Source organism: Lutra lutra, chromosome 1 (genome assembly GCF_902655055.1).
Source record: "Lutra lutra chromosome 1, mLutLut1.2, whole genome shotgun sequence".
Taxonomy (NCBI): Eukaryota; Metazoa; Chordata; class Mammalia; order Carnivora; family Mustelidae; genus Lutra; species Lutra lutra.
Window position 1 is genome coordinate 216587078 of NC_062278.1, and position 27340 is coordinate 216614417.

The 27340-nt window shown below is 39.6% G+C and overlaps 2 protein-coding genes across 8 annotated transcripts; both read right to left on the minus strand.

Moving 5' to 3' along the window:
• Positions 1-535: 535 nt before the first annotated feature.
• Positions 536-25581, minus strand: LOC125085210 (zinc finger protein 177-like). 4 transcript variants are annotated; one of them, XM_047703496.1, is made up of 6 exons: positions 25459-25581; positions 4955-5040; positions 4230-4356; positions 3688-3780; positions 3108-3190; positions 536-2578 (listed from the first exon to the last, which is right to left on the minus strand). In XM_047703496.1, exons 2-6 carry the CDS (start codon positions 4985-4987, stop codon positions 1472-1474), a joined length of 1443 nt encoding a protein of 480 aa, XP_047559452.1. In that variant the 5' UTR covers positions 4988-5040; positions 25459-25581; the 3' UTR covers positions 536-1471. The 4 variants fall into 4 exon arrangements, with proteins under 4 accessions (XP_047559452.1, XP_047559459.1, XP_047559465.1 ...); XM_047703503.1 differs by lacking the exon at positions 25459-25581 and adding an exon at positions 24211-24287; XM_047703509.1 differs by lacking the exon at positions 25459-25581 and adding an exon at positions 7584-8074.
• On the minus strand, positions 12241-26869 carry ZNF559 (zinc finger protein 559). 4 transcript variants are annotated; one of them, XM_047703548.1, is made up of 5 exons: positions 26742-26869; positions 26186-26274; positions 25459-25585; positions 24211-24293; positions 12241-13974 (listed from the first exon to the last, which is right to left on the minus strand). In XM_047703548.1, exons 1-5 carry the CDS (start codon positions 26767-26769, stop codon positions 13870-13872), a joined length of 432 nt encoding a protein of 143 aa, XP_047559504.1. In that variant the 5' UTR covers positions 26770-26869; the 3' UTR covers positions 12241-13869. The 4 variants fall into 4 exon arrangements, with proteins under 4 accessions (XP_047559504.1, XP_047559513.1, XP_047559520.1 ...); XM_047703557.1 differs by lacking the exon at positions 12241-13974 and adding an exon at positions 18669-20865; XM_047703564.1 differs by lacking the exon at positions 12241-13974 and adding an exon at positions 20872-23718.
• Positions 26870-27340: the final 471 nt, after the last annotated feature.

Below are 27340 nucleotides of genomic sequence, written 5' to 3' on the forward strand. Positions count from 1 at the left end.
TAAAAAAAAAGAATGAAAGGACAATTTATCAGAAATATAAAATGAGGGGCACCTGGGTGGCTCAGTCTGTTAAGCATCTGCCTTCGACTCAGGTCATGATTCCAGGATTGAGCCCCACATTGGGGTCCCAGCTCAGCAGCGACCCTGCATCTCCCCCTGCCCCTCACCCTCCTGTGCATGCTCTCTAATAAATAACAATAAAATCTTAAAAAAAGAAATATAAAATGACATTTGTATGCATCTACCTATAGTGCCTCAAAGTAAGACAGAGTTAAAAAAAAAAAACAATCTGACTACCCCCAGTAATAGTGACACATTTAACATACATCTCTCAATAAAGGACAAATGAGGAGAGGTTTGTAATAATAAAAATTTTATAAACAAAAGATTCATATATCAGACACACTGATTATACTGAATAATTACAGAATAGGCATTGTTTCCAACCATATTTAAAAGATTCATAAAACTTGACCACATAGGAGATATTCTTGGTTAACTGAAATCCCTTGAAACAGAAGCTCCCTCCAGAGTGGTTTACATCAGTTAGGAGTTTATTTTTCTTGTGTTAGATGAAGCCCAGAAATATGCAACCCGAGGTTGGTACAGCCAAATGATACTGTATATCCCTGCGGTATAATCAGTAGCCTCTGACTATCATCCTCTTGGTCTATTTTCTAGGAAAGAAAAAGAAATGAGACACGGGGCAAATGTTGAAAAGAAGATGCCAACTGAGATACTCCCATTGCCACAGCTTCTTTAGAACCCACGAGTAGTGACCTCTGCCTATTTCTCACTGACCAGAACCAAGAGCTTATGGGGGCTCAAAGCAGCAAAGTAAGTTGAGAGAGTTCCTTAAAAAATTGTTCACACTGCCAACTTGAATACAATTATAGTTTTGTTACTTTAGGAAAGGGAAGGAGGAATGGATCTGGGGCTACTCATTGTATCCAACACATTGGGCCACACAGCAAGTCTTCAATAATTTTGTTTGAAATAATGTCATACAGAATCTAATCATAAAGACCACGCATCTGTGTATAATCCAATTAAATTAGAAATCTACAAAAAAAATAACTAAAATATGCAGAGTCTGCACATTAAAAATCCATTTCTAAATAACCTACAGGTCCAAGACATCTTGATGAGGATTGGACCACATTTAGTACTAAATTATGGTGAAAACATTATTTATCAAAATTTTGTGGTATAGACTAAGGAGCATTTAGAGTGCCATATAACCTTTAATAATCATCAGTTAACAAGCTGTCACACTTTCAGGATGAGACACTCACTGATAAAGACAATCACAGAACGAGAACATTCGTAAGATTATTCCCAGTATAGCGTAAGTCAAGAATTGTGCCTGGGCTTTCTACATTGGTCACAGCAGGGCTGCTCTCTGGTGTGAGTTCTAACATGAGGAATGAGGGGTAAAGGCCTAACAAAGGCTTTCCTGTAGTCATTTCACTCATACTTTCTGCCCAGTATGTATTCGCTTGTGCATTATAAGGTTAGTGCTGGTGCTGAATGCCTTTCCACACTGAATGCATTGATAGGGCTTCTCTCCTGTGTGAGTTCTCACATGTACCCTTAGGCACGAGGAATTCCTAAAGGCCTTCCCACATTCTTTACACTCATAGGTTTTCTCTCCAGTATGAGTTCTCTTGTGCACGATGAGGTAAGAGCCTGTGCTGAAGGATTTTCCACACTGACTACACTCGTAAGGTTTCTCTCCAGTGTGAGACCGTGTGTGTTTCTTAAGGGATGACTGATCAATGAAGGCTTTCCCACAGTCACTGCATTCGTAGGGCTTCTCTCCAGTGTGGGTTCTCATATGCTTCTGAAGGGATGAAGGAACGGTGAAAGCCTTGCCACATTCCTTACAGTCATAGGGTTTCTCTCCAGTGTGAGTCCTTTTGTGCACATTAAGATGAGAGCTCTGGCTGAAGGATTTTCCGCAGTGATTACACTCATATGGTTTCTCTCCTGTGTGAGATCTCACGTGCTTTTTAAGGGAAGACTGAAAAATGAAGGATTTCCCACAGTCACCACATTCATAAGGCTTCTCTCTGGCATGAGGTCTCACACATTTCTGAAGGGACGAGGAGCTGGTGAACGCTTTTCCGTGCTCCTTACACTCTGGGCTTTCCTCCATGGTACACATTGTTTTGTGGACACCAAGGGAGTCTCTTTCTCCATGATCTTGGCATTCACAGAATTCCTCTCCAGCAGGTATTTGCACATGTACTGAAAAGGAAGGGTGTAAACTGAAGGACCTAAGACACTGATTACACGGATGAGATTTCTCTCCTGTGAGAGTCTTTAAGCATTTCCTAAGGGATGCCTCTTGAAGGAAAGCTTTGCCACAATTATTAAACTCACAAGTTTTCTCTCCACTGTGAGTACTTACATGACTGCTAAGAGTTGAGGGGTGGCCAAGGTCTTTCCCATATTCTTTATAACTGAAGCATTTCTCTCCCTCACAATATCTTGTACATATAAAGTGATAGTTCTTTCTGAAGAATTTTCCACAATGATCAAAGTCCAAAGGTTTCTTGCCAGGTTGAGTTGGTGCCTGCAGAACAAGCAAGTGGTAACTAAAGACTTTCTCACTTTCTTTACACTCGTGGGAATTCTATTCTGTGTGGATTCTGCCATACATAGGAAGTACATGATAATGCTGACATTTTTACTATTTTCAGTGCATGTATGTGATTTTTTTTTCCCCTATTAGTTCCTTCAAGTTGAATCAACTGAATGCTCTAACCCAGGACTCCATCATTCCTAACAAGGGGCATCCTATATACAGAATTTTGCCAATAATGAGTGAAGAATGAATTAGCCATGTATTAAATACTTAATGGAATCATATTTAAATAAATGTTTACTTTTTGGTATTCTCTGTGGGGCAGCAAATATTGAGCTTGTTTTAGAGATTTCTCTAATTTTATGAGATTCAGGAAGACGTTTCTGAGACAGCTTTGTGGTGAGTGAATGCTACCTGCCTCACTGTCTCGCCTCATTTGGAAGCTGGTGCTTTAACTCAATAGCATCAAAGACTTCTACTTTAAAAGAAATCAGAAATCATCCCTGGTGAATCTTACCATTTTTATGCCATTGCAAGTTTTTTTCCCAGGAGCATTCTTCAGATGAATCCCATCTTTTGATTTCAGTTGAATATCCCAATCTGAAATTGAAAATTTTTGAAACTATTGGGATAAAAAGTAGGGATAACAGAAAAAAGGAGGTGGGCACCCTATGAATTGTTTTCAGGAACACTAAATATGGAAAGGAAATGTGAAAGAGAAGATGTAACCTGTGACCAGAGGACCTGTTCTAGGAACTTGGCTCTGGGAGAAGATGCTAATGATAGGAATAAGCAATGGAAATGGGAAGTATTTCATTTAGAAAGGATTCTGGAGGTTTGAAATAATAGGAGAGTGTATTATCTGGAAAGCAAAGTAGGGAAAATGGAACAAAAAGTATTCAAGGAAATGTCAAATTTAAAGAGGAATTAAAACAGCTTTTTCCTCTGAGACCACATGAAAACGTGAATGAATGGCAAGATGGTGAAAGATGGAAAGCTCATAATGGCCTCCTTCTTCCACAAACTGACAGTTCCAAATGGACCATCCCTCACCAAGTCTCCTCCACATAAATGACTCCTTTCTGCTTGGGGCTCACCTGTACAGGCACCTTGGAGAATTGCCCCCTCCTCTGTCCCCAGCACTTCCTGCTCCACCTCCGTGATCAGACTGGGTTTGCAGAGAGGGTATCCTGCTCATGGAGAAAGACACATGAGGTGGGGAACTGTGAAGGACACAAGAAATCTGTCCACAAAACTGATTCCAATACTTCGATATTAAGAGATTCTGAAGATAGACAAGTAAAACTTCAGGAGTGACCAAAGAATCCGATCTGAGCTCTTTTGCAAGGTCCCCAAAACAGACACCTACATATGCCCTATCCACAAGGAACTAACCCTCGAAATCCAAGCCCAAGAGCAGAAACATACTGCAAATCACCTACATTTTACAATAATAATGAAAATGAAATCAGTATGTTTTTATGGAAAGCCATGAGACTGCCCCACAAGGGCAGAAGCTATTCTTTTTGTGTTTACCATGTATTGTCATTCTTTTCACATATCCTGGAACATGGTATATGAAGGAGGACCATCTGCTGCATGAAGAAATGAGAGAATGAAGGAATGAGGCCAATCTTACCCACAGAGGCCAGGTTCCTGTAGTTCTCCAGCATCACGTCTCTGTACAGGGTTTTCTGAGCAGGGTCCAACAGCGCCCACTCCTCCTGGGAGAAGTCCACTGCCACCTCCTCAAAGGTCACTGAATCCTGAAACATCACATGCACTGTGGCTCAGGCAAGGCCCGTCTCTAACAACGTAGCAAAAGAATGGTGGAGAGGCTGCCAGCACTGGGGAAAGAGACTAGCACACAGCAGGCTTGCAGGTACTTCAGAGGCCTCCCATTATCTCATTAACTGAGACCGGAGGCTCAGTTCTTGGAACTCTCCTCTTTCGCTCTCCCTGCCTGGATCATCTCATCCAGACTCATGCTTTAAGCACCCTGTCTAATATATAGTTGACCTGCTCTTCCCACCACTAGGTTGCGAGGACTCTTCCAGTCTTAGCCATGAGAAAAATACTTGGAAAATCAATGATTTTCCTAGTGAAAAATCTCTCTTGTCCTGCATAGCACGCAGCAGAATATGGAACTAATACTCAACTTGGAGGAAGATCTTGGAAAAAAAAGAAATTAACAAATGATGTAGCAATAGAAGTCTTTCCTACTGCATTCTTTATCTCATTCTAAGAGGCCCAGAGAAGTGGGGAAGACTGAGGCCAGCTCAGTTGAAATTGTAGGTCAGGGGCAAGAGATGTGTCCTTTGGGAACAGCAATGTTTTTTGGAAAGAGAATAATTTCCTGTATACCTGTGACCAGGTTGTCAGAAATCCTGCAGCCATTCTTCCTCTTGTGTGTCTCCCTCCTTACCAGACAGGATTCTAAGCAAGCAGACCTAGAGAAGAAAGAAGCCACCAGAGTCTGGGTTGGACAGATATTCAACACTTACACCCTAGAAGCTTCCACATACTAGCTTCAGAGGGAACACAGACACATACACACACACATACACAAACCCACAGTACACTTCCCTGTTAGGATTTTACCTTCCTATCCTAGAACAAGTAGGAATCAGGAATACAGTATTTATTTTTAGCTTTTACACTTTTTTTTCTAGACTGAACTACTAAAAATGTCTAGAGTCAATAGGCACTGTGAGAAGCAATGAGCCTTCCTAAAACTACCATGCCTCTAAATGTCATTTGCCCAGGAAAGAAACAAGGGGGCTCATTTTAGAAACAGCTGAGTCCAGTGTAGAACATGAAATGTTCAAGGTGAGTCTGAAACATCATATAGCAGAAAGCAAGAAACCCAACAAAGCTAACGGGGTTGTATCAAAAAGACAAAGGAGGAAATTTTAAAAAACAGCTCTCCTTGGCTTAAGATGGAACAGTTTACAAAATAATGACTACAATGTGTTGAAATCATCAAATCTAAAACAAAATAATGAGTTCATAACGACATTTAAAAAAAAAACCCTAATGGTCAGTATTGGAGGAGGCCAGGCTATCAACTCATAATTCTGAAAATTCTGAAAGGAAAGAATCAAGCATATATCCCTCTCTCTTTTGTGAACAATATTTTTATGATTTCCAAACTGCTGTGATGAGGCGAAGTTCTTTACAGAAGAATCGTATAAGCTTTATAAGCTTTTATAGCGTTTATCATAAAGAAAACGCTAGAGTCAGAAAGTCACCATTTCTAAAGCACTAGTACATTAATGGATCATGGCAATGACAACCAACAGCTACTAAGTTATTAGGTGAAAAGTAAATGGGGATGTTTATTTCTGACTTTTAATTTTGAAAAAACTTTCAAACTGAAAGAAAATAATGGTGTGAACATGAACTTCCACAGAGTTTGCTTTCTCTCTCTACCCCTGTGTTCCCTCTTTCAGCAAGAATGTTAAGAGTCTATTCGAGGGGAAACAGCAGATGTCATGACCCTTTCCTCCTCTATACTTCAGAGTGACGCCAGAACTTGTATATTCATGTAACCACAACGAGCAAAATCAGGACTATTTAACATGGATTTAACATTCCATATGCAGCATTTCACTAACTGGCCCAATAATGTCCTTTATAGCAATCACTTTGTAAATTTCCCATATAGGACCATGCCCTCAAACCATGGTTCTTTTTTTTTTTTAAAGATTTTATTTATTTATTTGACAGACAGAGATCACAAGTAGGCAGAGAGACAGAGAGAGAGGGGGAAGCAGGCTCCCCGCCGAGCAGAGAGCCTGATGTGGGGCTCCATCCCAGGACCGTGGGATCATGACCTGAGCCAAAGGCAGAGGCTTTAACCCGCTGAGCCACCCAAGCGCCCCCAAACTGTGGTTCTTTACTCTTCTTTGATCTGGACCTATTCCTTGGCCTTTCATCTTTTAAGATATGAAGAGTCCAGGTCTGATGTTTGACAGACTCCACTTCAATTCTGGCTTGTCTGATGCTTTTCTCATGATTAGACTCAGATAGTTCTTTTTTGGATGAAGGATTACACAACTAATGTGTGTCCTTCTCGGTGAGCCACTTCAGGAAGCCTATGACCCAGTCTGTATCGTTACTGGTAACTTTAATCATGTGGTTAAGGTGGCATGCCACAGTTTCTTCTATGAAGTAATTGTTTTCTCCTCTTGTAATTAATAAGGACTCTTATTAACCAGGGGATAAATGAAGATGGTATAAACAAGCTGGAGAACTTTATAAAGGAAGGATCAAGCTGACACTGGAACCCAATGATAAATCTTAACATCACAAAGTAGGTATCTGATCACGGAAGTTCTGATATGATGTAAGAAGAAACAGTACCATCTGTGAAGTATTTTTGCCAAAAAAACCCCTGACAAATCCTTTCACATTAGCAGTTTATAAAAAGAGAAAAGAGGAAGGACTGAGGGACATGTTTTTAAAATGACATCATGAAGGGGCACCTGAGTGGCTCAGTATTGTGATAATGCTAAAAACTTCCTGTTAAGCCTAAATCTAGCCAAGCTTCTAAAGACTTTCAACAGGAAATACAGAGATAAACAAGTTAAACACCAAGATGCAGCAATCAGCCAAATCTACAATGCAGAACACTTTAAAGACAAATGACTTAGTATCTCCAATTAGTTGATTAACAAAAAAAGGAAAAAGGGAGGAGATGAAACAGGTACTTACGAGATCTATACCTCAAAAAACAATGTGGGAGCTCTGATAGGATCCTGACTTGAGCAAACCAACTGTAAAAATATATTCTGGAGACAATCAGGGAACTCTGGAGTCTGCCAGGTGAGAAAATGCTATGGTGGTATGTAACAGCCACAGATTCATACTTAAGTATTTACTGATGAAAGGATGTGATATCTAGAATGTGCTATATATAAAAAAAAAAAAAACCCAGGGGGGAAAAAAAAAGCAGGTGGACAGGCTACTAGCACTATCCCAACACTATTACCTCCATAATACAGGAGCCACCACTCACATAAGGCTGCTGAGCCCTTGAAATGAAGCCAGTGTTAAAATTAAAATTTAAATTTAAATAGCCATATGTGGATAGTGTATTAAACAGTCAGGCTATGATGATCCAAGATTGGTAAAATATTGATAATTGTTAAAGCTGAGTGTTGACAATATAAGGATTCACTATACTATTCTATTCTTATGTGTGCTTGAAATTTCCCTATGAAAAGCTTAAAAATTTAAAAGGATAAAATAAAGACATTTTTAAGTAAAAACCTGAGAGAATTTACCCATCAAAAGATCACTAAAGTAAATTCTCAGTATTCCAGGAAATGGGAGTTTGTGCAACGGAAATGTTAAAAAAGTAGAGTGAACAAAAATCAAATGGGCCTGTAAGGGCCAATTTAGCCAGAGTGGCCCCACCTTGGCTGAACAGCCATTTTGTTGTTTATGCAGTAAAACTTAAATTGACCCTGCCACCCCCTCCCTCCCCCCAAATTACTAAAAAGAAAGTCGGGGGAAACCGGTCCCAGGTAACAAAGCCCAAATACAAGGGTGGGTCAGGTCAGATGGAGATAACAGCCCAAATGCAGGGATGAGTTGGGTCGGTGGAGACATCCAATCAGTAGAGTGGCTTACTGTCTCCCTCGCTACCAAGGAGTGTGGGCCCCGCCCTCTGGGTGCCTTTTGGGCGCCAATTCTGACCAAGGTGAAAGGCTAGTTCAAATGTCTACTATAGGGTAATTGTAATTCAATTGGTCACAGGACTGTGCAGCTTTCTCTGTGTTACAACTTCATTGGCCACCTGTGCGTGGCCAGGCCCAACCACATGGCCTTTGCCCTTAAAAGCTAGTCTGTAAGGCAGAGAGGGGTTGCCCTCTCTGTAAGGCAAGGCCACGACCGGTCTGTTTGACGGTCGGTTTGATTCTTGATGCTTGGCGTGAAATAAAGCTTTGCTTGACCTTCGCTGTGTATCAGTCTCGCTCCTTTGACCATGGACCCATTATTGGGGGACCCAACATGTAAAAGTAAATGAACCTTGATCATATAAAATGGTAATAACAGTCTAATTCGTGAGAAGGAAAAGCAAGCTAGAATCCTAATACTGAATAATAAAAAAACACATAAATTTGGAGTGAGATGACTGCAGTTTTACGCTACTTGGATTCTTGCAGAACGGAATAGAGATGTTGATTAGCTTTTGACTTTAAGTGCCTGATAAAGATACTAGGATGACCACTAAGTGAATGGACTCACAGGTTTAACTCACAGTTTAGAAGAAAAAAATGGAATAAAAAACCCCTAAACCCTCAATTATCCCAAAAGTAAGGAAAATAAGCAGGGAAAAGAAACAAAAAAAAGGCAGGTAAAGTAAAAAGCACAATGCAAGACAGTAGAAAATACTGATATCAATAATCACAATTAATACACAGGTAAATGGATTAAACTATAGTTTAAAAACAAAGATTGACATGTTAGATTAAGATGAATTCCAGCTCTATGCTCTTTCATGAGATGCATTTAAAACCAAAACAAGAGTATCTGGGTGGCTCAGTCAGTTACACATCTGCCTTTGGCTGACGTTATGATCCCAGAGTCCTGGGATCTAGCTCCATGCTGGGCTCTCTGTTCAGTGGGGAGCCTGCTTCCCCCTGTCCCTCTGGTGCTCCCCCTGCTTGGGCTCTCTCTAATAAATAAATAAAATCTTAAAAAAACCCGAAACAAAACCAGAAAGACTGATGGGACACCTGTGTGGCTCAGTTGGTCAAGCCGCTGCCTTTAGCTCAGGTCATGATCCCAGGGTCCTGGGATCGAGTCCCAAGTTGGGCTCTTTGCTCAGTGGGGAGCCTGCTTCTCTCTCTGCCTCTGCCTGCTGCTCTGCCTGCTTGTGCTCTCTCTGACAAATAAATAAATAAAATCTTTAAAAAATAAACCAGAAAGACTGAATCTCAAAAATAAAAATGATACACCAGGCAAATATTAACCAAAATTGTTTATTTTCACACTTAAAAACAAAAACAAAAACATAGGCTCCATGCCCAGTATGGAGCCCAACATGGGGCTTGAACTCAAAAACATGAGATCAACACCTGAGCTGAAAACAAGAGTTGGATGCTTAACTGACTGAATCACCCAAGTGCCTCTTGATTTCACACAATTTAAAACAAAAGGCATTATGAAAGACAACTACATTAGGATAAGAGGTTCAATTCACTAGAAATATATAAAGATTCTGAAGTTGCATAGACTCACAGTGTCATAAAAGCTAAGAGAATTAAAGGAGAAATACACAAATCACCATCAACGTCGAAGACTTAACATACTACTGTCAGTGATGTAGAGGTCGGGGGCGGGGGGAAGAAGATGTAAAGATTTGAATAATAAAGTGAACAAGCTTCACCTAAAACACTTACAAACACTACACTCAAAAAATATTTTTTTCAAGCACAAGTGGAGTATTTATAAAAACTAGCTCTCTTCCTATAATATACAGCTAGTCTTAAAGCTTTCAATTTTAGTATATGTGCTGCGATGTGAGCACTAGTTTTAAAGCTTTTGAGGGATTTATATACAGATATGTTCCTTGACCAAAATGAAATTCAGTTAAAAAAGAAAGCTATTGGGGCGCCTGGGTGGCTCAGTGGGTTAAGCCGCTGCCTTCGGCTCAGGTCATGATCCCAGGTCCTGGGTTCGAGCCCCACACTGGGCTTTCTGCTCAGCAGGGAGCCTGCTTCCTCCTCTCTCTCTGCCTGCCTCTCTGCCTACTTGTGATTTCTCTCTGTCAAATAAATAAATAAAATCTTAAAAAAAAAAAGAAAGCTATTATGTTGAGCCATATGACACTGAAATTTCTTTTTTTTTTTTTTTAAAAGATTTTATTTATTTATCTGGCACAGAGAGAGCAAGTGAGCAAAAAGCAGGGCGAGTGGCAGGTAGAGGGAGAGGGAGAAGCAGGCTCCCCACTGAGCAAGGAGCCTGATGTGGGGCTTGATCCCAGGACCCTGGGATCATGACCTGAGCCAAAGGCAGACGCTAAACCAACTGAGCTACCCAGGCACCCCAACACTGCCATTTCTGTAGATAAAAAGATGGTGGAAACTTAGCAGGTCATATGGTTTGATCTAATATTAAAAGCCATACATTTGTTGGAGTTTAGAGAACATCATCTTTATGAGTAACTCATGAATAAAATATATAATTGATAAATTAAACTGGAATTAGAAAATATATAATACTATGGTTATCGATCAATTCTAACTACCAAATCTTGTAAGCTGCAGCTAAAGTAGGCCTTAGAAAAAAAAAAGTAGGCTTTATATATTTACATTAGAGAAAAGTGAAGAATTAATCTAAGTTTCCAGTTAAAGAATTGAGAAAAAAATCCCAAAAGAAGAAAAGTTAAAGGAAGAAAAAGATAGGAAAAAAAAAATGAAGAACTAGAAAACAAAAAGTAGGGGTGCCTGCGTGGTGCAGTCAATTAAGCAGCCAACAACTCTTGGTTTCAGCTCAGACTATGATCTCAGGGTCATGAGATCAAGCCCTGCCTGGGCTCCACACTGAGCATAGAGTATGCTTGAGATTCTCTTACCCTCTGCCTTTTGCCCCTCCCACTTGTGCATTCTCTAAAGTAAATAAATTAAAAAAAAAAAGTAGAGCTCAATCAAGCAAAAAAAAATTTTGGCCCTTTGAAATTGATAAAATAGGAAGAAATCATGCAAGATTATTCAAGAAGGGAGAAGGCTCAAAGAAAATTAAGAAACACCCCCTCATACAATTATAAATGTTACAGAGATTAAACATATAAAATATTATGATTAATTTTATGCCAATCGAGCTCAAAACTCACAGGAAATCCATCAATTTCCTGAGACATAAAATTTACAAAAAATGCCTCTACAGAAATAAACAAATCAAGTAGTATTAAAATTACAAAAAATGAACCAGGCGGTGAGGGCTATACAACATTGTGAATGTCATTAATGCCACTGAATTTTATGTTTAAAATACTTATAATGGCAAATTTTATGTTTTCATATATATGTATATAACACACATTTATAACATGTGATACATGTATACACACATACGTGCACACACACATAGGTGTATACACACGTGTATGTATGTATGTATGTATTTTAAAGTAGGTTCCACATGCAGCATGGAACCCAAGGTGGGGCCTGAACTCACAACTCTGAGATCAAGACCTGAGCCAACAATCAAGAGTCAGACACCCAAACAACTGAGCCACCCAAGCACCCCTTGTTATATATATTTTTCATCACAATTAAAAAATGCAGAAAAACTTGAAATAACTGGGGCTATTGCTGACCTCCTCAGAGAGATTTCTCACCTCCCCAGCCTCAGAAACTTATTGCCTGGACAGATATCTTAAAACAAAACAAAATATAAAACAAAATGAAGAGCTAGGCATTTAAATTTCACCACACAAAAAACCCCACTAGGCTTGGGTTGTATAAGTTGGTTCTGCCATTTGAAGAGGAGAGAATTCCAATCGGACTCAAAATTTTTCAGGAATCAGACATACTCATGAAGACTCTGGTTATATCACATATTTGTATATTACTAAACATTAGTAGAGATGATAACTTACTGAATCTATAAAGAAAGAGTTATATATTTAGGTTTTATTTAGAAATTTAGGCATCATGCAAAACTCCAGAATTCTGCGTGACCCAAAAATGTCATGTTTGCATTCTGATTATTCTATTACAATACCTTATACAATTACCACAAGGGAGAAAGGAGGAGGAAAGGGATACACCTCTTTTTAAACAACTTTACAAAACAGTCTGCGTTACTCAAAGGGATTACCTTGACTAAAGGTATTAAAGGGAAGAACATTCTTTGTGACTGGTATAATGCTGACAGTAAGCATTACACAGCCATAGTAAAAAAAAACAAAACTAAATGATAGGCAAATCTCATTAATGAACAGATATAAACAACCTAAAGTTCAAACCAAATACATCAATAAATGACGTTAATACATCACAACCAAGTTGCATATATTCCAGGAATATCAGAGATGCTTAACAGAAAATCTATTAATATTTGTCTAATTCAAAGATCAAAGAAAACTATGATCATCTCAGTGACACAGTATAAATGTTTTGCAATAGTCAACATTTCACAGATCTTAGCCAATTCTATAAAACAAACACAATTCAAGGGGTGCCTGCATGGCTCAGTTGGTTGAGCATCCCACTCTAGACTTCCCCTCAGGTCATGATCTCAGGGTCCTGGGATGGGGTTGTCACTGCCCCCCACCCCCACCCCCGCCCGCAAACATCTAACTTCCTAGTGATAAGGTGAGGGCCTTTGAGACATGAAGAAAGGCAGTGGTGGCTCCTCTAGTCGAGTTTGAAGTCTTAGCCAGTGTTGTGTATTAGGGAAAGTTAGGGAGAAATGCGGGATGGGGTTGGGGGGACAAGGATAGGGAGACATAACAGGTTGTAAGATGACAGAGGAAGAATAAACCTGTCATTATTCACAGACGACATGACCGTTATTATGTAAACATCCAAGAATCTACAGGTAAATTATCTGAAAACCAAAGAGATCTGCAGCTTGCTGGATGGAAAAGAAACACTCTGAAGGTTCAAAACAGACCAAGCCCCATGGACTGGGGTGGTTGACAATACCATTGGACATACTACACATGACCCCACAACTTTACCTCTAAATACCAACCCTGGTGCAGAAATGGGAAGAAACATGCACAACCCCATAGAGAGGGGAGCAATTCAATCGTCTGTCCGTCCACAAGGGACAAAGATCCATCTGCACAAGTCCAAGCCAGGTCGGTGGGGGGGGGTGGTGTAGGGGGGGAAGGGACGATCTTAGTGATAAGTATTTCAAGGTAATGCTGTTAATGCAAAAAATGAGACAGAAAGAGCATTTTCTTGAGGAAAAATAACTCTTAATTTGGGGGAGAACTTTAAAGAGAGGAGTACTGGGGATGGGTTGAAGTCCTCGCTGGCATGCCCTGACCGCATCCCCACCCGCCTCCACTCGTGCCCGATGTCCCGAGTTGCCACAGATGGAAGGGGGTCAAGGCCCAAGTAGGAAGGGCAGGGACTGCTGGGAGTCCCGGTGCGGAGGGGCACCATGGGGCCCAGGAGAAGTACTGTGGCCTCGAAGCTGCTGGCGCTGGAAACCGTCCACTTGACCTCCCCACAATGGACCAAAAAGAGGACTCAAACTTCCGCAACAGCCCCGGAAAAGGGCTCCGGCTGGGTGCACTTCCGCTTCCGGCCTCAGGCTGTGTCCGGAGGCCTGAGAGACTGTGACTTTCCACTGATCCAACCTGGGGCGCTGCTGTGCGGAGGAGGCAGGGGCTGGGAGATGTGGCCAAGGAGGCGCTGCAGGGTAAAAGGACAAGAAAGGGGAGTTTTTGTATTATTTTAATAAAGGTGGGGAACTCCTGGGTGGCTCAGTCTGTAGGGCAAGCCACACTTGATCTGGGATGGTGAGTTCGCGCCCCACCTTAGGTGCAGGGATTAAAAAAGAGTAAAGGGGCAACGCGAAGAGTGGAGCAATTTGCTCTCGATCTCAGAGCCGTCCTTGACGCTATACGATCTCTCCAAGGGGAAAAGGAGTTCCCCAAAACTGAAAAAGGGACTGGGCGACAAAGGAAAAGGGGCATAAACCTCACTTCTAAGCCATTATGGATTTACATGTGAGGTCACTGCCCCTCCTATCTTCCTAACCAAAATAAGTCCCCACCAAGGTCGGATTCACTTTGAACAATTAATTTTGCATTTTTTTGAAATTCCTGAAAACCAACACATATAACTGTGACAATCTGAAATCAAATCATTTGTACTGTTACAGGTGCCGAAACAGTGGAGAAAAAGAAATATCCCTTCTATTTGTGACTCTGAATTGAAGAATGATTACTAAAAAGCAAAATGAGAAGCAAAAAGGTCCGCCTTATTCTGGTATGATTAAATCACAGTAAAATCATACCAGAATAAGGTCTCTGGTGCCAGCCACTGGGTTTTCATGTTCATTTTTCGGATCTGCAGAGTAAGTGGCTTAATAATAAAGTCATGTGCTTAATTATTATCATGCTTATATTCCAGAATATCTGATGTCTAACAAGACTGTACACAATGTTCAGGTACAATTGGAAGGATGAAATTGCCTGTGTAATTTCCATAACAAGAGAGGGAAAAGAAACGGGAGAATTGAAAATAAGGAGAAAAAAATTATTAAAATTATTCAAAAAACTCAAAAAATTATTGTCACAGCTGCAAAACCATGGGCTAGTTTTCACTCCTATCAAGGCCCAGCCTATGACTATCTGCTATCACTTTTGCCTGAATGTATGCTTCACATTCTTTGCAATTAGTAGATGGCCACGTTTTGAGAGCAAGGGCAGATTCAGTTCTGCTGGCAGTTCTGGGTCAGCTGCAACATCAACAGTGGGTTTCTGTGCGGAGATATCTGTGTTCTAATTGAATTGTGAGTTCTCTACCGAGGGGAACACAATAATTCCAAAAATCTGGCTACTTGTAATACAGAACCCAGAGGAACAGAATTTGGCTGCTGTTAATCTCGATGAGACCAGAAAGCCTGGAGTCAGTGGCTAGGTTCCTCTGTTAGCTCAAAAAACTGGATGCTTTAAACTGAAAACACTGAGCTAGAATCCACCAGAAATGATGGTGCGTATTTCATGTCACATAAATCACATAAGTAGAATAAGAACAGTGGCTCCTCAGAGAGTTGTAATGAAGATGAAATGACTCAGTCCATGGAAAGAAAGCCTTCAGGGCATTTCACAGCATACAGTAAGTGCAAACTAACTGGGAGCTCTCACCAGCCCCTGTTGAGGGCATGACTGTTAGAAAGTTTCCACTGACATCTGGTAACAAATCATTTCCCTTATTAATGATCTCATTTAGCAAATGGAATGAGGCTAGGAGAGGCTAAGGGAAGTACGCCAAACACATAGCTCAGAAGCAACAAGGGCAGGACCCACACTCTGGCAGTCAGGCTCCAGTCTGAGCCCTTAACACCCAAGCTCTACCTGGGCAAAAAGCAAGCCAAATTCTGAAGCACAATGGGACCCTAGAATTTTCCCAGTTAACTGTCTAGACCACTGAAGAGACTAATCATAAAAAAGAGAGTAAGTCTGTTATGATATTATTGCTGTGTAACAAACCACCCCAAACATACTAACAGCAGTTCTCAAAATGTTGTTGCCAGACTGAGAGACCCCAAGACACTTTCAGGCAGTCTGTGAGGTCAAAACTATTATTATAATAGTTCTATTATTTGCCATTTCATCATGTTGACATTTATATTGATGACACAAAAGCAATGGTGGATAAAATGTTGGCCCCTTGGCGGAAATCAAGGCAGTGGCATCAAGTGCCACAAACACTATTTCTTCGTTGGCACATACTCATGATAAACAAAAAACCCAATTTTCCTTAAAAATGCCTTTAAGGCATGAGAAAAAATCTGGAAAAAATATGTATCTGCAACCATAATGTTGGCAGTGTGTCAACATTTACAAACCTTTCTGCTATGATCAAATTATATTAGTGCATGACGCTTGATAGCAAGTCAACATTTGAAAAATATGCATAATGTAGTGAACTATTTTCTATACAAGTGACACATGAAGGCACAAAATCACGTATGGGTAAAATATCCAAAGTGCAAAAAAAAAAAAAAAAAATCAATGGATTTTAATATAACAGAATAGGAAGAGTTCACTCATAGAATTTCATACTCCACAGTGCAACTAAATCTTTAAGAAACTACTATTAGTTGAATTTTGGCAGGGTATCAAAGAGCCAAAATTATCTGAAAATACTTTTTTCTACCTATTTATCTCACTAAAGCCAAATTTTCTACATATACTTCATCTAAAATAACTTAAGGCAAAAAACTGAATGCAGAAGCACCTATGAGACTCCAGCTCTCATCAATTAAGCTAGAAGAAACGATCTTTTGACCAAGCTTATCACTCACCTGGAAAGGAAAAAAAAATAATGACACCTGTTAAAAATGGTGAGGCAGACTTTGTTTCAGCCATCAAGACAGGTACAGGGATCACTGCAACAAGACTTTACAGTGGGGGAGAATGGGCTCAAGCTCAAATATAGCATGGTAAGTGGGAACTTATAGCCAAGAAGCAGAAGAGGGGTCAGTGGATGAAAATAACTAAGAGGAAACAAGAGGGGTTTAGGGATTCTGGCTGAACTAACAGAATCTTTGCTGAAGACAGGCCAGGGTGACTAGAAATCACCTGAAGGATAGTGGAGGAGGAGGGAAAGCTTGCTAAACTGACTTAGCAGGGTTCTTATTAAAACTGGATTTTATAAGTGTACCGACAGACCTAGGAAAAGGTTCAGGAGACTTACTAAAAGTTTGGTCAAGAGGAGACTCTCACTTCTCACATTTTTTGGGTTTTCATTTCATAGTTCTTTTTCATAAATATGTACATTATGAAATGAATTATAAATATATGAAAAATGTCTTAAATTCTAATATGTCAAATACTCAAAAGATACAATGTTTTGTATGCTCAATTTTAGAGTATACAAGAGTCCCGAGATCAAAAAATTTGAAAACTGCTGGTGTGGACTCCCCACCATTTTATTTTCACAGATCATGAGTCAGGAATTTGGACAAGATACAAAGGGAAAGAATGGATTTTCTCTGCCCTACAAAGACCAGGGCCTTACCTGGGAAAACTCACACAGCTCAAGGTGACCCCAAAGACAAAGGCCTAGAGATACGTGTAGACTCACACTTGCATCTGGTTGCCATCCTTGAAATAGCTAGAGGGCTGAGAACAGCTGCTGACCATTGAGAGCATCACTCCAGGTAGCCCCTGCATGTCAGAGCAGAACTGCTTGTTTCCAAGAGAAGCATACCAACTGGGAGTGTCCCAACAGAGGAAGATGCCAAGATAACCAGGAGGGAACTGTATGGCCTCTTATGACCTAGACTGGGAAATCAAATGCCACCAGTTATATTGTACTCCTCTCAGAAAAGGTCAAAAGTAGGCCCAGATTCAAGGGGAGGGAACAGTGTCAAAGAATTCTGGGGCCCTGTTTTAAAATCATCACAGCCTACCACAAATTATTTGTCTTCCATATACACGAATAGTCACTGCCTATTAAAACCATGCTGAAAAATAGCTATCAGACACATGAAAAATGTTCATCATCACTAGCCATCAGGGAGATTCAAATTAAAACCACACTGAGATACCACCTTACACCAGTTAGAATGGCCAAAATTAGCAAGACAGGAAATAACATGTGTTGGAGAGGATGTGGAGAAAGGGGAACCCTCTTACACTGTTGGTGGGAATGCAAGTTGGTGCAGCCACTTTGGAAAACAGTGTGGAGATTCCTCAAGAAATTAAAAATAGAGCTTCCCTATGACCCTGCAATTGCACTACTGGGTATTTACCCCAAAGATACAGATGGGAGTGAAAAGAAGGGCCATCTGTACCCCAATATTCATAGCAGCAATGGCCACGGTCGCCAAACTGTGGAAAGAACCAAGATGCCCTTCAACGGACAAATGGATAAGGAAGATGTGGTCCATATACACTGTGGAGTATTATGCCTCCATCAGAAAGGATGAATCCCCAACTTTTGTAGCAACATGGACGGGACTGGAAGAGATTATGCTGAGTGAAATAAGTCAAGCAGAGAGAGTCAAGTATCATATGGTTTCACTTATTTGTGGAGCATAACAAATAGCATGGAGGACAAGGGGAGATGGAGAGGAGAAGGGAGTTGAGGGAAATTGGAAGGGGAGGTGAACCATGAGAGACTATGGACTCTGAAAAACAATCTGAGGGTTTTGAAGGGGCGGGGGGGGGGGTGTGGGAGATTGGGGGAACCAGGTGGTGAGTATTAGAGAGGGCACGGATTGCATGGAGCACTGGGTGTGGTGCAAAAACAACGAATACTGTTACGCTGAAAAGAAATTAAAAAAAAAAAAAAAAAAGCAAAAAAAAAAAAAAAAAAAACCACAAAAAACAAAAAAAAAACCCACCACCACCAACGAAACCATGCCAAAATCTTGTGCCCATAGTATCAGACTCAAGCTCTATGTCTAAAACTTAAAATCTAAATCAGGTCCAATCTGGAAAAAAGAGTGCTTGGGTTTAGTCTTGAGTATGTCCCTCCTGATTTGAAGATTTGTGAAGTAAAGAGACAAGTCATTTACTCCCCACACATTCAATATATATGTATATAATCGTGAGAAGAGAAAAGGATAATCATAATAGACATTCATGTTAAGAAAGGGGTGGGGGGATGCCTGGCTGGCTCAGTCACAAGAGCATGTGACTCTTCATCTCAGGGTTTTGAGTTCAAACCCTATGCTGAGTGTACAGATTACTAAAAAAAAACTAAACAGCCTTTAAAAAAATAAAATGCTGGCTGTTTATCATTAAAAAAGGAAGAAAGGAGTGGGAGGAATGGGAGGCCTACTGCAGCCAATGATCCACAGCAATTCTGAAAGACAGGAACATCTTGTCTATTCCTTTCTTAAGGAGCAGTACTACATCACAGGAATGACTCTCTGTGGAGTTCTGCTACCTGAATCATACCTGCTTTCCTATAGGACCGTATTTTTAATAGACTGGTTTTATAGACCTATTTCATCTTGCTCCCTGCCCACAGTTTGGGGATTCAAAGGTCTCTATTCACTTTAACAGCTTTTTCCCCCTAACAGCTTTCGGTTCACAATGGAACAGCAAGGTGGAGATTTCCCATATACTCCTGCCCCCACACATGGATAACCTCACCATTACTAACATTTCACACCACAGTGGTAAATTTGTCACAACTGATGAACACTGACACCTTATCATCACCCATAGTCCCTTAAGGTTCACTTTTTGTGTTGTGCATTCTAAGGTCTGGACAAATGTAGAATGACATATTCACCATTATAGTATCATACAAGGTATTTCACTGCCTTCAAAATTCCTTGTGCTTTGCCTATTCATACCCTAAGCTGCCCCTCCCCAACCACCACTGATCTCCATTGTTCTGCCTTTTCCAGGATGTCACAGAGTTGGAATCATACAGTATGTAACCCTTCCATATCGGCTTCTTTCATTTAGTAATATGCACTTCAGGTACTTCCAAGTCTTTTCAAGGCCTGTTAGCTCATTCCTTTTAAGTGCTGGATATTCCATTGTCTGGATGCATCAGTTTATTCATTTACCTACTGAAGACATTCATTCACCTACTTAAGTTTTGCAATGAGGAATAAAACTGCTATAAACATTCATGTGCAAACAAAGAAAAACCCCTGAAACACTATGCATGTGTTGGTTTCTGAATGAACATAAGTTTCAACTTCTTTGGGTAAATACCAAGGACCCTGGATACTGGATCATCTAGTAAGAGTATGTTTAGTTCCATAAGAAACCACCAAACTATTCCAAAGCAGCTGTACAATTTTGTATTCCCACCAGCAAAGAAGCATTTGGTGATGTCAGTGTTCCAGATTTAGGGCATTCTCAGATATGTGGTGGTATTTCATTTTGACTTGTACTTTTCTGATGATATGATGTGGAACATCTTTTCATAAATGCTTATTTGCCATCTGTACATCTTCTGTGGAGGAGTGTCTGTTAAGGTCTTTGGCCCATTTTTGATAGGCTATTTCTTACTGTTGAGTTTTAAGAGTTCCTTGTATATGCTGGATAATGTTCCTTTATCCAAATGTGTCTTCTGCAAAGATTTTCTCCCAACCTCTGCTTGTCTTCTCACTCTTAACAAGGGCTTTCACAGAGCCCAAGTTTTTAATTTTAATGAAGTCCAGTTTATCATTTATGGATCAAGGTCTCAGTTTTATATTTAAAAAAGTACTGCTACATCCAAGGACATTTAAGTTTTCTCCTATGTTATCTTCGAGGAGTTGTGTATTTTCCACTTAGGTTTACAATGCATTTTGAGTTAATTTTTGTGGGGTGTTCAGTGTCTAGATCCATTCTTTTGTATGTGGATGTCTAATAGTTCCAGTCTCATTTGTTGGAAAGAATGATTTTCACTCCATTCCACTGCCTTTGCTCCTCTGTCAAAGATAAGTTGATTACTTATGTGGGCCTATTTCTCAGCAATCTGTTCTGTTCCATCAATCTATTCACTTACCAACACCAGCTGACTTGATGTAGGTTTCTAAGTCCTGAAGCCAGGTAGTTTCAGACCTCCAACTTTGTTCTCCTTCAATATTGTGTTGTCTATTCTGCATCTTTGCATCTCCATATAAACATAAGAATCAGTTTGTCAATATCCACAAAATAAATTGCTGGAATTTTGATTGGACTGAATCAATTAGTCAGGTTTGGAAGAACTAACATCTTGACAATACAGAGCATATCCATGAACGTTAAATCTCTCTCCATTTATCTGGTTCTTTGATTTCATTCCTGAGAGTTTTGTAGTCTTCCCTATATAGACAATGCACATATTTTGTTGTGCTAATATAAATATTGTGTTTGCAATTTCAGATTCTATTTGTTCAATGCTAGTGATTGATTTCATGGATGTGTGTATGCATCAAAACTCAAGTCATACACTTAAAATATGTAGTCTAATGCATGGCAATTATACCTTAATAAGCCCTCTAACAACAAGAAAAAAGATATTTGGACATACATTTCACCAAAAATAAATGGATGACAAGTATGTGAAAAGATGTTCAACATCACTGGTCTTTAAAACTACTGGTCTACTTTGAGAAAAGAAACACACACACACAGACAACTCATTTTAAACAATGGATTTTCTTTTCCAGTATCAATTTTTCTGTATGCAGTAACTGAAGATTTGTACTCTAAAACTTTCCCAAATTTTTTAACACTTCTAGGTTTTATTCAAAAATCTTTTGTAACAAAACAATTTTTAAAAAGATTTTATTTATTTGAGAGAGAGAGTGCACAAGCAGGGGGAGCAGCAGGCAGAGGGAGAAGCAGGCTCCTCGCTGGGCAGAGGATATGGGACTTTTGATCCCAGGACCCTGAGGATCATGACCCAAGCCAAAGGCAGACACTTAACTGAGCCACCCAGGTGTCCCACAAAGGTTTTTCACTTATAAAACCCTTTAGGACTTCAATTTTTATAAATATATGTAAGATATTTACTGAAAACAGTTTTTACATTCACAAAGAATATCTCCAATGTGACTTATTATGTAACATCAATTGGCATAGTCTTTTCCAAATTCCCTACAATTATACTTTACAGTTTCTCTCCAGTGTAAATTATGTTTCCTAATAACAAAAAACAATCAAAGGCTTTTTTATAACCCTTTCACTCATGGGATCTCTCTTAATGTGTGCTTTCATAATTTCCCAAAGTGGGGGATGAAAATTTTTTTTATGTAAGATTTTTCTTACCTGTGAAATCACAGCCGAATAGTAAAGTATAAGGCAGAGCTAAAGGTTTCCTACATTCCTCATTAATAAGGTTACCTTCACTGTGAATTAGTCTGTGCTTTCTAAGATAAAGTATTAAAGACTTGCCCATATTCTTTGCAAGCATAAGCTTCTCTCAAGAGTGAATTATACATTCACAGTAAGGTATGTCGTAGTAAAGGTTTTCCCACATTCCTCATCTATGTATGGGTTTTCTCCACTGTGAGTTCTTAAATGTTGAATAAAATATGTGGACTGAGAGACACATGGGTGGCTCAGTTGGTTAAGTATCTGCCTTCAGCACAAGTCATGATCCCAGAGTCCTGGGATCGAGTCCTGCATCAGTCTCCTTGCTCAGCGGGGAGTCTGCTCCTCCCTCTGCCGGCTGCTCTCTCTCCTTGTGCTCTAACAAATAATAAATAAAATCTTAAAAAGAAAAAAGGTATGTGGACTGAGTAAAGGCTTGCCCACAGTCCTTACATTCAAAAGGTCATCCACCAGTGTGAGTTCTCATTTGTACTATAAGGTCTGATGAAAGAGTGAAGGCTCTCTCACATTTTTTACATTTACATGGCTTCTCTCCAGTATGTGTTATGTTGACTAAAGTATGAGGAATATCTAAATGATTTCCTTTATTTCCTTACATTCAAAAGGTCTTTCGATACTTTCCCATATTTCCTTACATTCAAAAGGTCTTTCTACACTGTGAGTTCCTAAATGTTGAATAAGAAATGAGGATCAAATAAAGGCTTTCCCACACTGCTTACCATTACAGGGTTTTAGAGTTTACATGTAAATTTAAAGCAAGATGAGTTACTAAAGGCTTTCCGACCTTCCTTACAAACATAAGGCTTGCCAGTTTGAGTTCTTAAATGTACAGTAAGGTGTAAGGAACTAACAAAGCCTTTTCCACGTTCCTTACATTCCTAAGTCTTCTCTCCAGTGTGAGTTCTTTTGTGTTTAAAAGACCTGCAGAATTGGTGAAGGTTTCCAGGTTATTTACTACACTCACATGGTTTTTTCTCCAGGGTGAACTCACATGTGAGTATTAAGTTTTGGGAAACAAACTCTTTACTACACTCCTTGAAAACACAATGTTTCTCATATGAAGTTGTATAATTTAAGCAAGGTTTGGGGAACAAGGAAAGGCTTTCTCAAATTTCTTACATTCCATAGGCCATCAGTTCACTATGAGTTCTTAAATGATGAATAAGACAAGATCAAATAAAGGTTTTCCCACATTCTTACAATTTCTAAGACTTCTTTCTATTGTTCATTTGCGTATGTACAAAAAAGCCTATAGAATGAGAAAAAGCTTTCCTACATTCTTTAAGGGTATGTGGCCTTTCTCCACTATTAATTCTTACACATTCTCTAAGGTGTAAGGAAGAAGGAATGCCTTTCCCACAGTCTGTGCATTTATAGGGTTTCTTTTGAGTGTAAGTTTTCTTGTGAACCAGATATGGATTTTGGCTGAAAACTGTTTCACACTGATTACACTTAGGAGGCTTTTCTCCATTATGGGTCTTATTGTGTAGATTAAGGGCAGAGTTCTTTGTGAATGCTTTTACACACTGGTTGCACTCACAAGTTTTCTTTCTAATGTGAGTACTCTATGAATCTTAAAGGAGTGTTCACTCAAGGCTTCTTCCCAATGGTGAAAATTAAACAATTACTCTCCAATATGGCTTCTCTCCTGTTGATGAAGAGATTAGTCACGACTTATGAAAGTTCTCCAGCTTTATTACATTCAGAGATCCTCCCCTCTGCTTTGAATTCTGTTATACTATACAGGAAATAAATGAGTATGACTGAAGTTTTTTGTATTTTTTTCTTCCATTTTCACTGCATGCAATGCATGGTTCCAGACCTCAGTGCTTTCAAGCAGAATGAAGTGACCATTCTGCTAAAAAGTTCTGTTGTAGTCTTTACTTTCACAAGGATTCTTACAGAGTTTAGCTGGTAATTGACTGAGATGAAATTACTTACACAAAACTTTATCTCAATTATGTATTTAAAGGGTTTGTTAAATTCTTAAGGCTCAGAAACCCGTGAGAAAAGTTTCTTTTGGGATGAGTAACACTAGCCCCAAATGTCTGTTACGGTTATCATGTTGCTTTTCTATCTTATGGAATTTCCAATCTTCCACTGGTGTGGAAGGCAAGGAATTACACACTGTCGATCTTACCATTTCTACCACATTGGGTGTTTTCCCCTGCAAAATATTCTGCTGAGGTGCTGACCATTTGGTATTAAGACAAATCTCCCAATCTGAAATAAGATTAAAAAAAAAACATTAAGGTCTTGGAGAAATAAATGATGGAAGGAAAGTGTTAAAAAAAAAAAAAGAGGCCAATGTCTACTTACTTTCAAAGACTGACTTGAAATATAAAATAAAAAGAAATGAATATACAGAGATTGAGAATTCTGACTATATTAAGAGTTTGGCCAAAAAAAAAAAAAAAAAAAAAAAGAGTTTGGCGATAATAAGGTGCTGGTGAAGTTGGCAGGTGATTTTCTAAGAAACGATTCTATGAATGTTGTGACTAATGGTGAACAGAAAGCAGTGTGACCAGGAAAGCAAAGAATGAAAGGAAATGAATAAAGAGCTAAATGCAAAATTTAAAGAAACAGATCCGTCAGGACAAAGGAAGTTTCAGAAAAGTGGATGAAAAGTTAAAGAGAAGTCTAAAGTACCCAAGGAACCACAGAAATCAAAGGGACCAGCATTCTCAGGAAAATCCATCTTCAAAAGCTTCCTATTTAATGTTTCCAATAGACTGCAGGTCTCATGGACTCCTGCTATTTTTCATAAAGAAATCATCTCTCCCTTTTCCTTTACCTCGCAGAACCCTTCCTACTATCCTCTGCTCTCCTTTTTGCTCCGCCTGAAAGATCAGACCTCGTCTGCACGTATGGTACCTGGCTCTCAGAGAAAAAAGCTTGATACAAGAACATGCAAGGGATGACAAATTCATAAGTCAGGACCAAGATTCTGCTCTCCAGGGATACCAAATACTGTCAGGTATAACTTGAGAAATAATAAAATGTTTGTGACAACCTTTCAAACCAATAAACTTTCTTTGTTTTTCAGACCAAAAAACTTTCAAATGAAACTAAAATGCAAACACATACTCTCTCACTGTTCACCAAAAGGGGTGCTGATCTTTCCCCTGAAACCCATGCTCAAACTTGTATTCGGAAACATTTTTGAAGTCCTAAGCCTTTCAATCCATAGAGAAAATAAAACCAGAGCAACAAACAAATTTTCATTTTCAAGAGGAAGCCACGTCAAGATAAGATCTACAAGAACAGAAACAATTATCTGCTCTTTTTACCACTGCAATCCCATCAGTCAGCACAGAGTCTAGAATATAGTCACTTAAGAAAGATTTGTTCCAGAAAAAGCTAAAGGAAGGCATGGCACCAACCTTACCTATTGCAGTCAGACTGTTGTAGTTCTCCAGCATCACATCTCTGCACAGACCTCTCTGGGTTTGATCCAGCAAAGTCCACTCCTCCTGGGTGAATTCCACAGCCACATCCTTAAAGGTCACTGGGTCCTAAACCATCACAAACATCCCAGCATCAGGTAGTTGGCCATCTAAACCCATGTTCACTGGAGAAAGAGAATGGGAGACCCAAAGCTTAGACAGTGTTCCATGTTCTCCCATCATCTCTCCCAGGGCTTCTCCTATCTACACATATTCACTGGGGACCTCATCCAGTCATATAACTTTAAGAGCATCTCTTTCACCCAGTTGAATGTATCTCACCACAAATACACTGTACACTTTCTATTCTTCCCTATTGACTGAGTACATTACAGACACCATAAATGCTGGCAAATAAATGAATCATCAACACCACACATTCTGAGAAACATATGTCCACTCCCTCACAATGTATCATAGCACACTGAGAGCACACAATCAGCGTGGATGGGAGTTGGACTGAATTAGTAAACACTGGAATAACAGTATCATTTCCCTACGTCTTCTGTCAACCGCATAAAAAAATCCTAAAACCTGAGAAAACGTAACTGGGTACTCAGTCCCTAGGCAGGCCCTGTATACATAAAGAAACTGTTCCACTACAAGAAAACATATCTACCTGGTAAGAAGAAGCATGTACTTTTATAAAGGAATAAATTTCCTACTTACGCGAGAAACATTTGTTAGACACCTGGTCATTATCCTTTCCCCTTCTGACTTCTCCTCACGAAGAGGGAAAAAGTCTTGATAAAGGTAACCTTGGGGAGAAGAAATAAAACCTGAGAACCTAGGCTCCCCAAAATTCCCACTCAGGCTAGAAGCTACTCCACACTGATTCTAAATTGATACACATGCTGTTGCCATGAAACACCCAAGCAGCCTGCCTCATCTGAAATCAGAAAAAGGGTTCTGAGCTTTGGAAGGAGAGTTCAGTAATTCCATTTTACGGAAAAAGAAATTTAAAGTTCAGAGAGGTAAAGCTGTTGTTTTCTTTGGCCAACAATAATGAATCTCATCATGTGATTAAGCAGACCCTCTCCCACAAAAATACCCATCCTCACCCCTGCTTCCCAAATCTCAGGATATAGACATCAGGATGTTCTTATCTACTCAAGCCCCTCTCCTAGACAGCACAGAAACAGGATTGCTTAGACCCTGACCACAAGACAGGTTGTTTATAGGCCCAGTAAAACAGTCTCTGACAGGAGCATCAATAAGGACTTACCACAAGAAAAAAGATCAAAGGCTGGCATCCTGTAGGTATGACAGTAAAATCTGCCTGAACCCTTCTTGTTCTCAAAGTCCTTCAAGACAGTGTCTGAGTTTAGAGGTCAATCTCAATTCTTTATTAAGCAGCAGTGGAACCCTGCCACACATCATTAGTCTTTAAGAAATAAGCATTACTCAGCTGTCATGAAGCATCATTTATTAGCTCTCTGTAGAAAATGAAATTACATTATGTGAAAGCCATTAAAAACTGTAGAGTTTACCACATGAATACAAATAACAATCGTCATTTACTGAGTACCTATCACGTGCCAGAAGCAGTGGTAGCTCATATGATTATCAACACAGTTATCATTACTGTCATTCCACAGCTGAGGCAACCTACACTGAGACAGCAGCAGTCACTGGCCCAAGATCACCAATTAGGAAGACCAGTAACCTGAATACAGGTTACTCTATATCATAAGCCTGAACTCCAGAGCTTATTGTTATTTGCCAACATACCCAGACAACGATTATAAAAGGGTGTGCAAGAAATGATTAACTCAGCAGGTCTGGGTGCTCAAATCCTGCACTTTCCTGAGAAAACCTGTCTTC

What these genes read in the sequence shown, in the direction of transcription:
- LOC125085210 (XM_047703496.1), bottom strand. Translation starts at nt 4,987, where the DNA reads ATGGCTGCAGGATTTCTGACAACCTGGTCACAG. An exon ending in TTCTGACAACCTGGTCACAG is followed by an intron (nt 4,357 to 4,954) that starts GTATACAGGAAA and finishes GTGATGTTTCAG; the next exon opens with GATTCAGTGACCTTTGAGGA. An exon ending in CAGGAACCTGGCCTCTGTGG is followed by an intron (nt 3,781 to 4,229) that starts GTAAGATTGGCC and finishes CTCCATGAGCAG; the next exon opens with GATACCCTCTCTGCAAACCC.
- ZNF559 (XM_047703543.1), bottom strand. Translation starts at nt 26,769, where the DNA reads ATGCCAGCCTTTGATCTTTTTTCTTGTG. An exon ending in CTTTGATCTTTTTTCTTGTG is followed by an intron (nt 26,275 to 26,741) that starts GTAAGTCCTTAT and finishes CTTCTCCCCAAG; the next exon opens with GTTACCTTTATCAAGACTTT. An exon ending in GTCTAACAAATGTTTCTCGC is followed by an intron (nt 25,586 to 26,185) that starts GTAAGTAGGAAA and finishes GTGATGGTTTAG; the next exon opens with GACCCAGTGACCTTTAAGGA.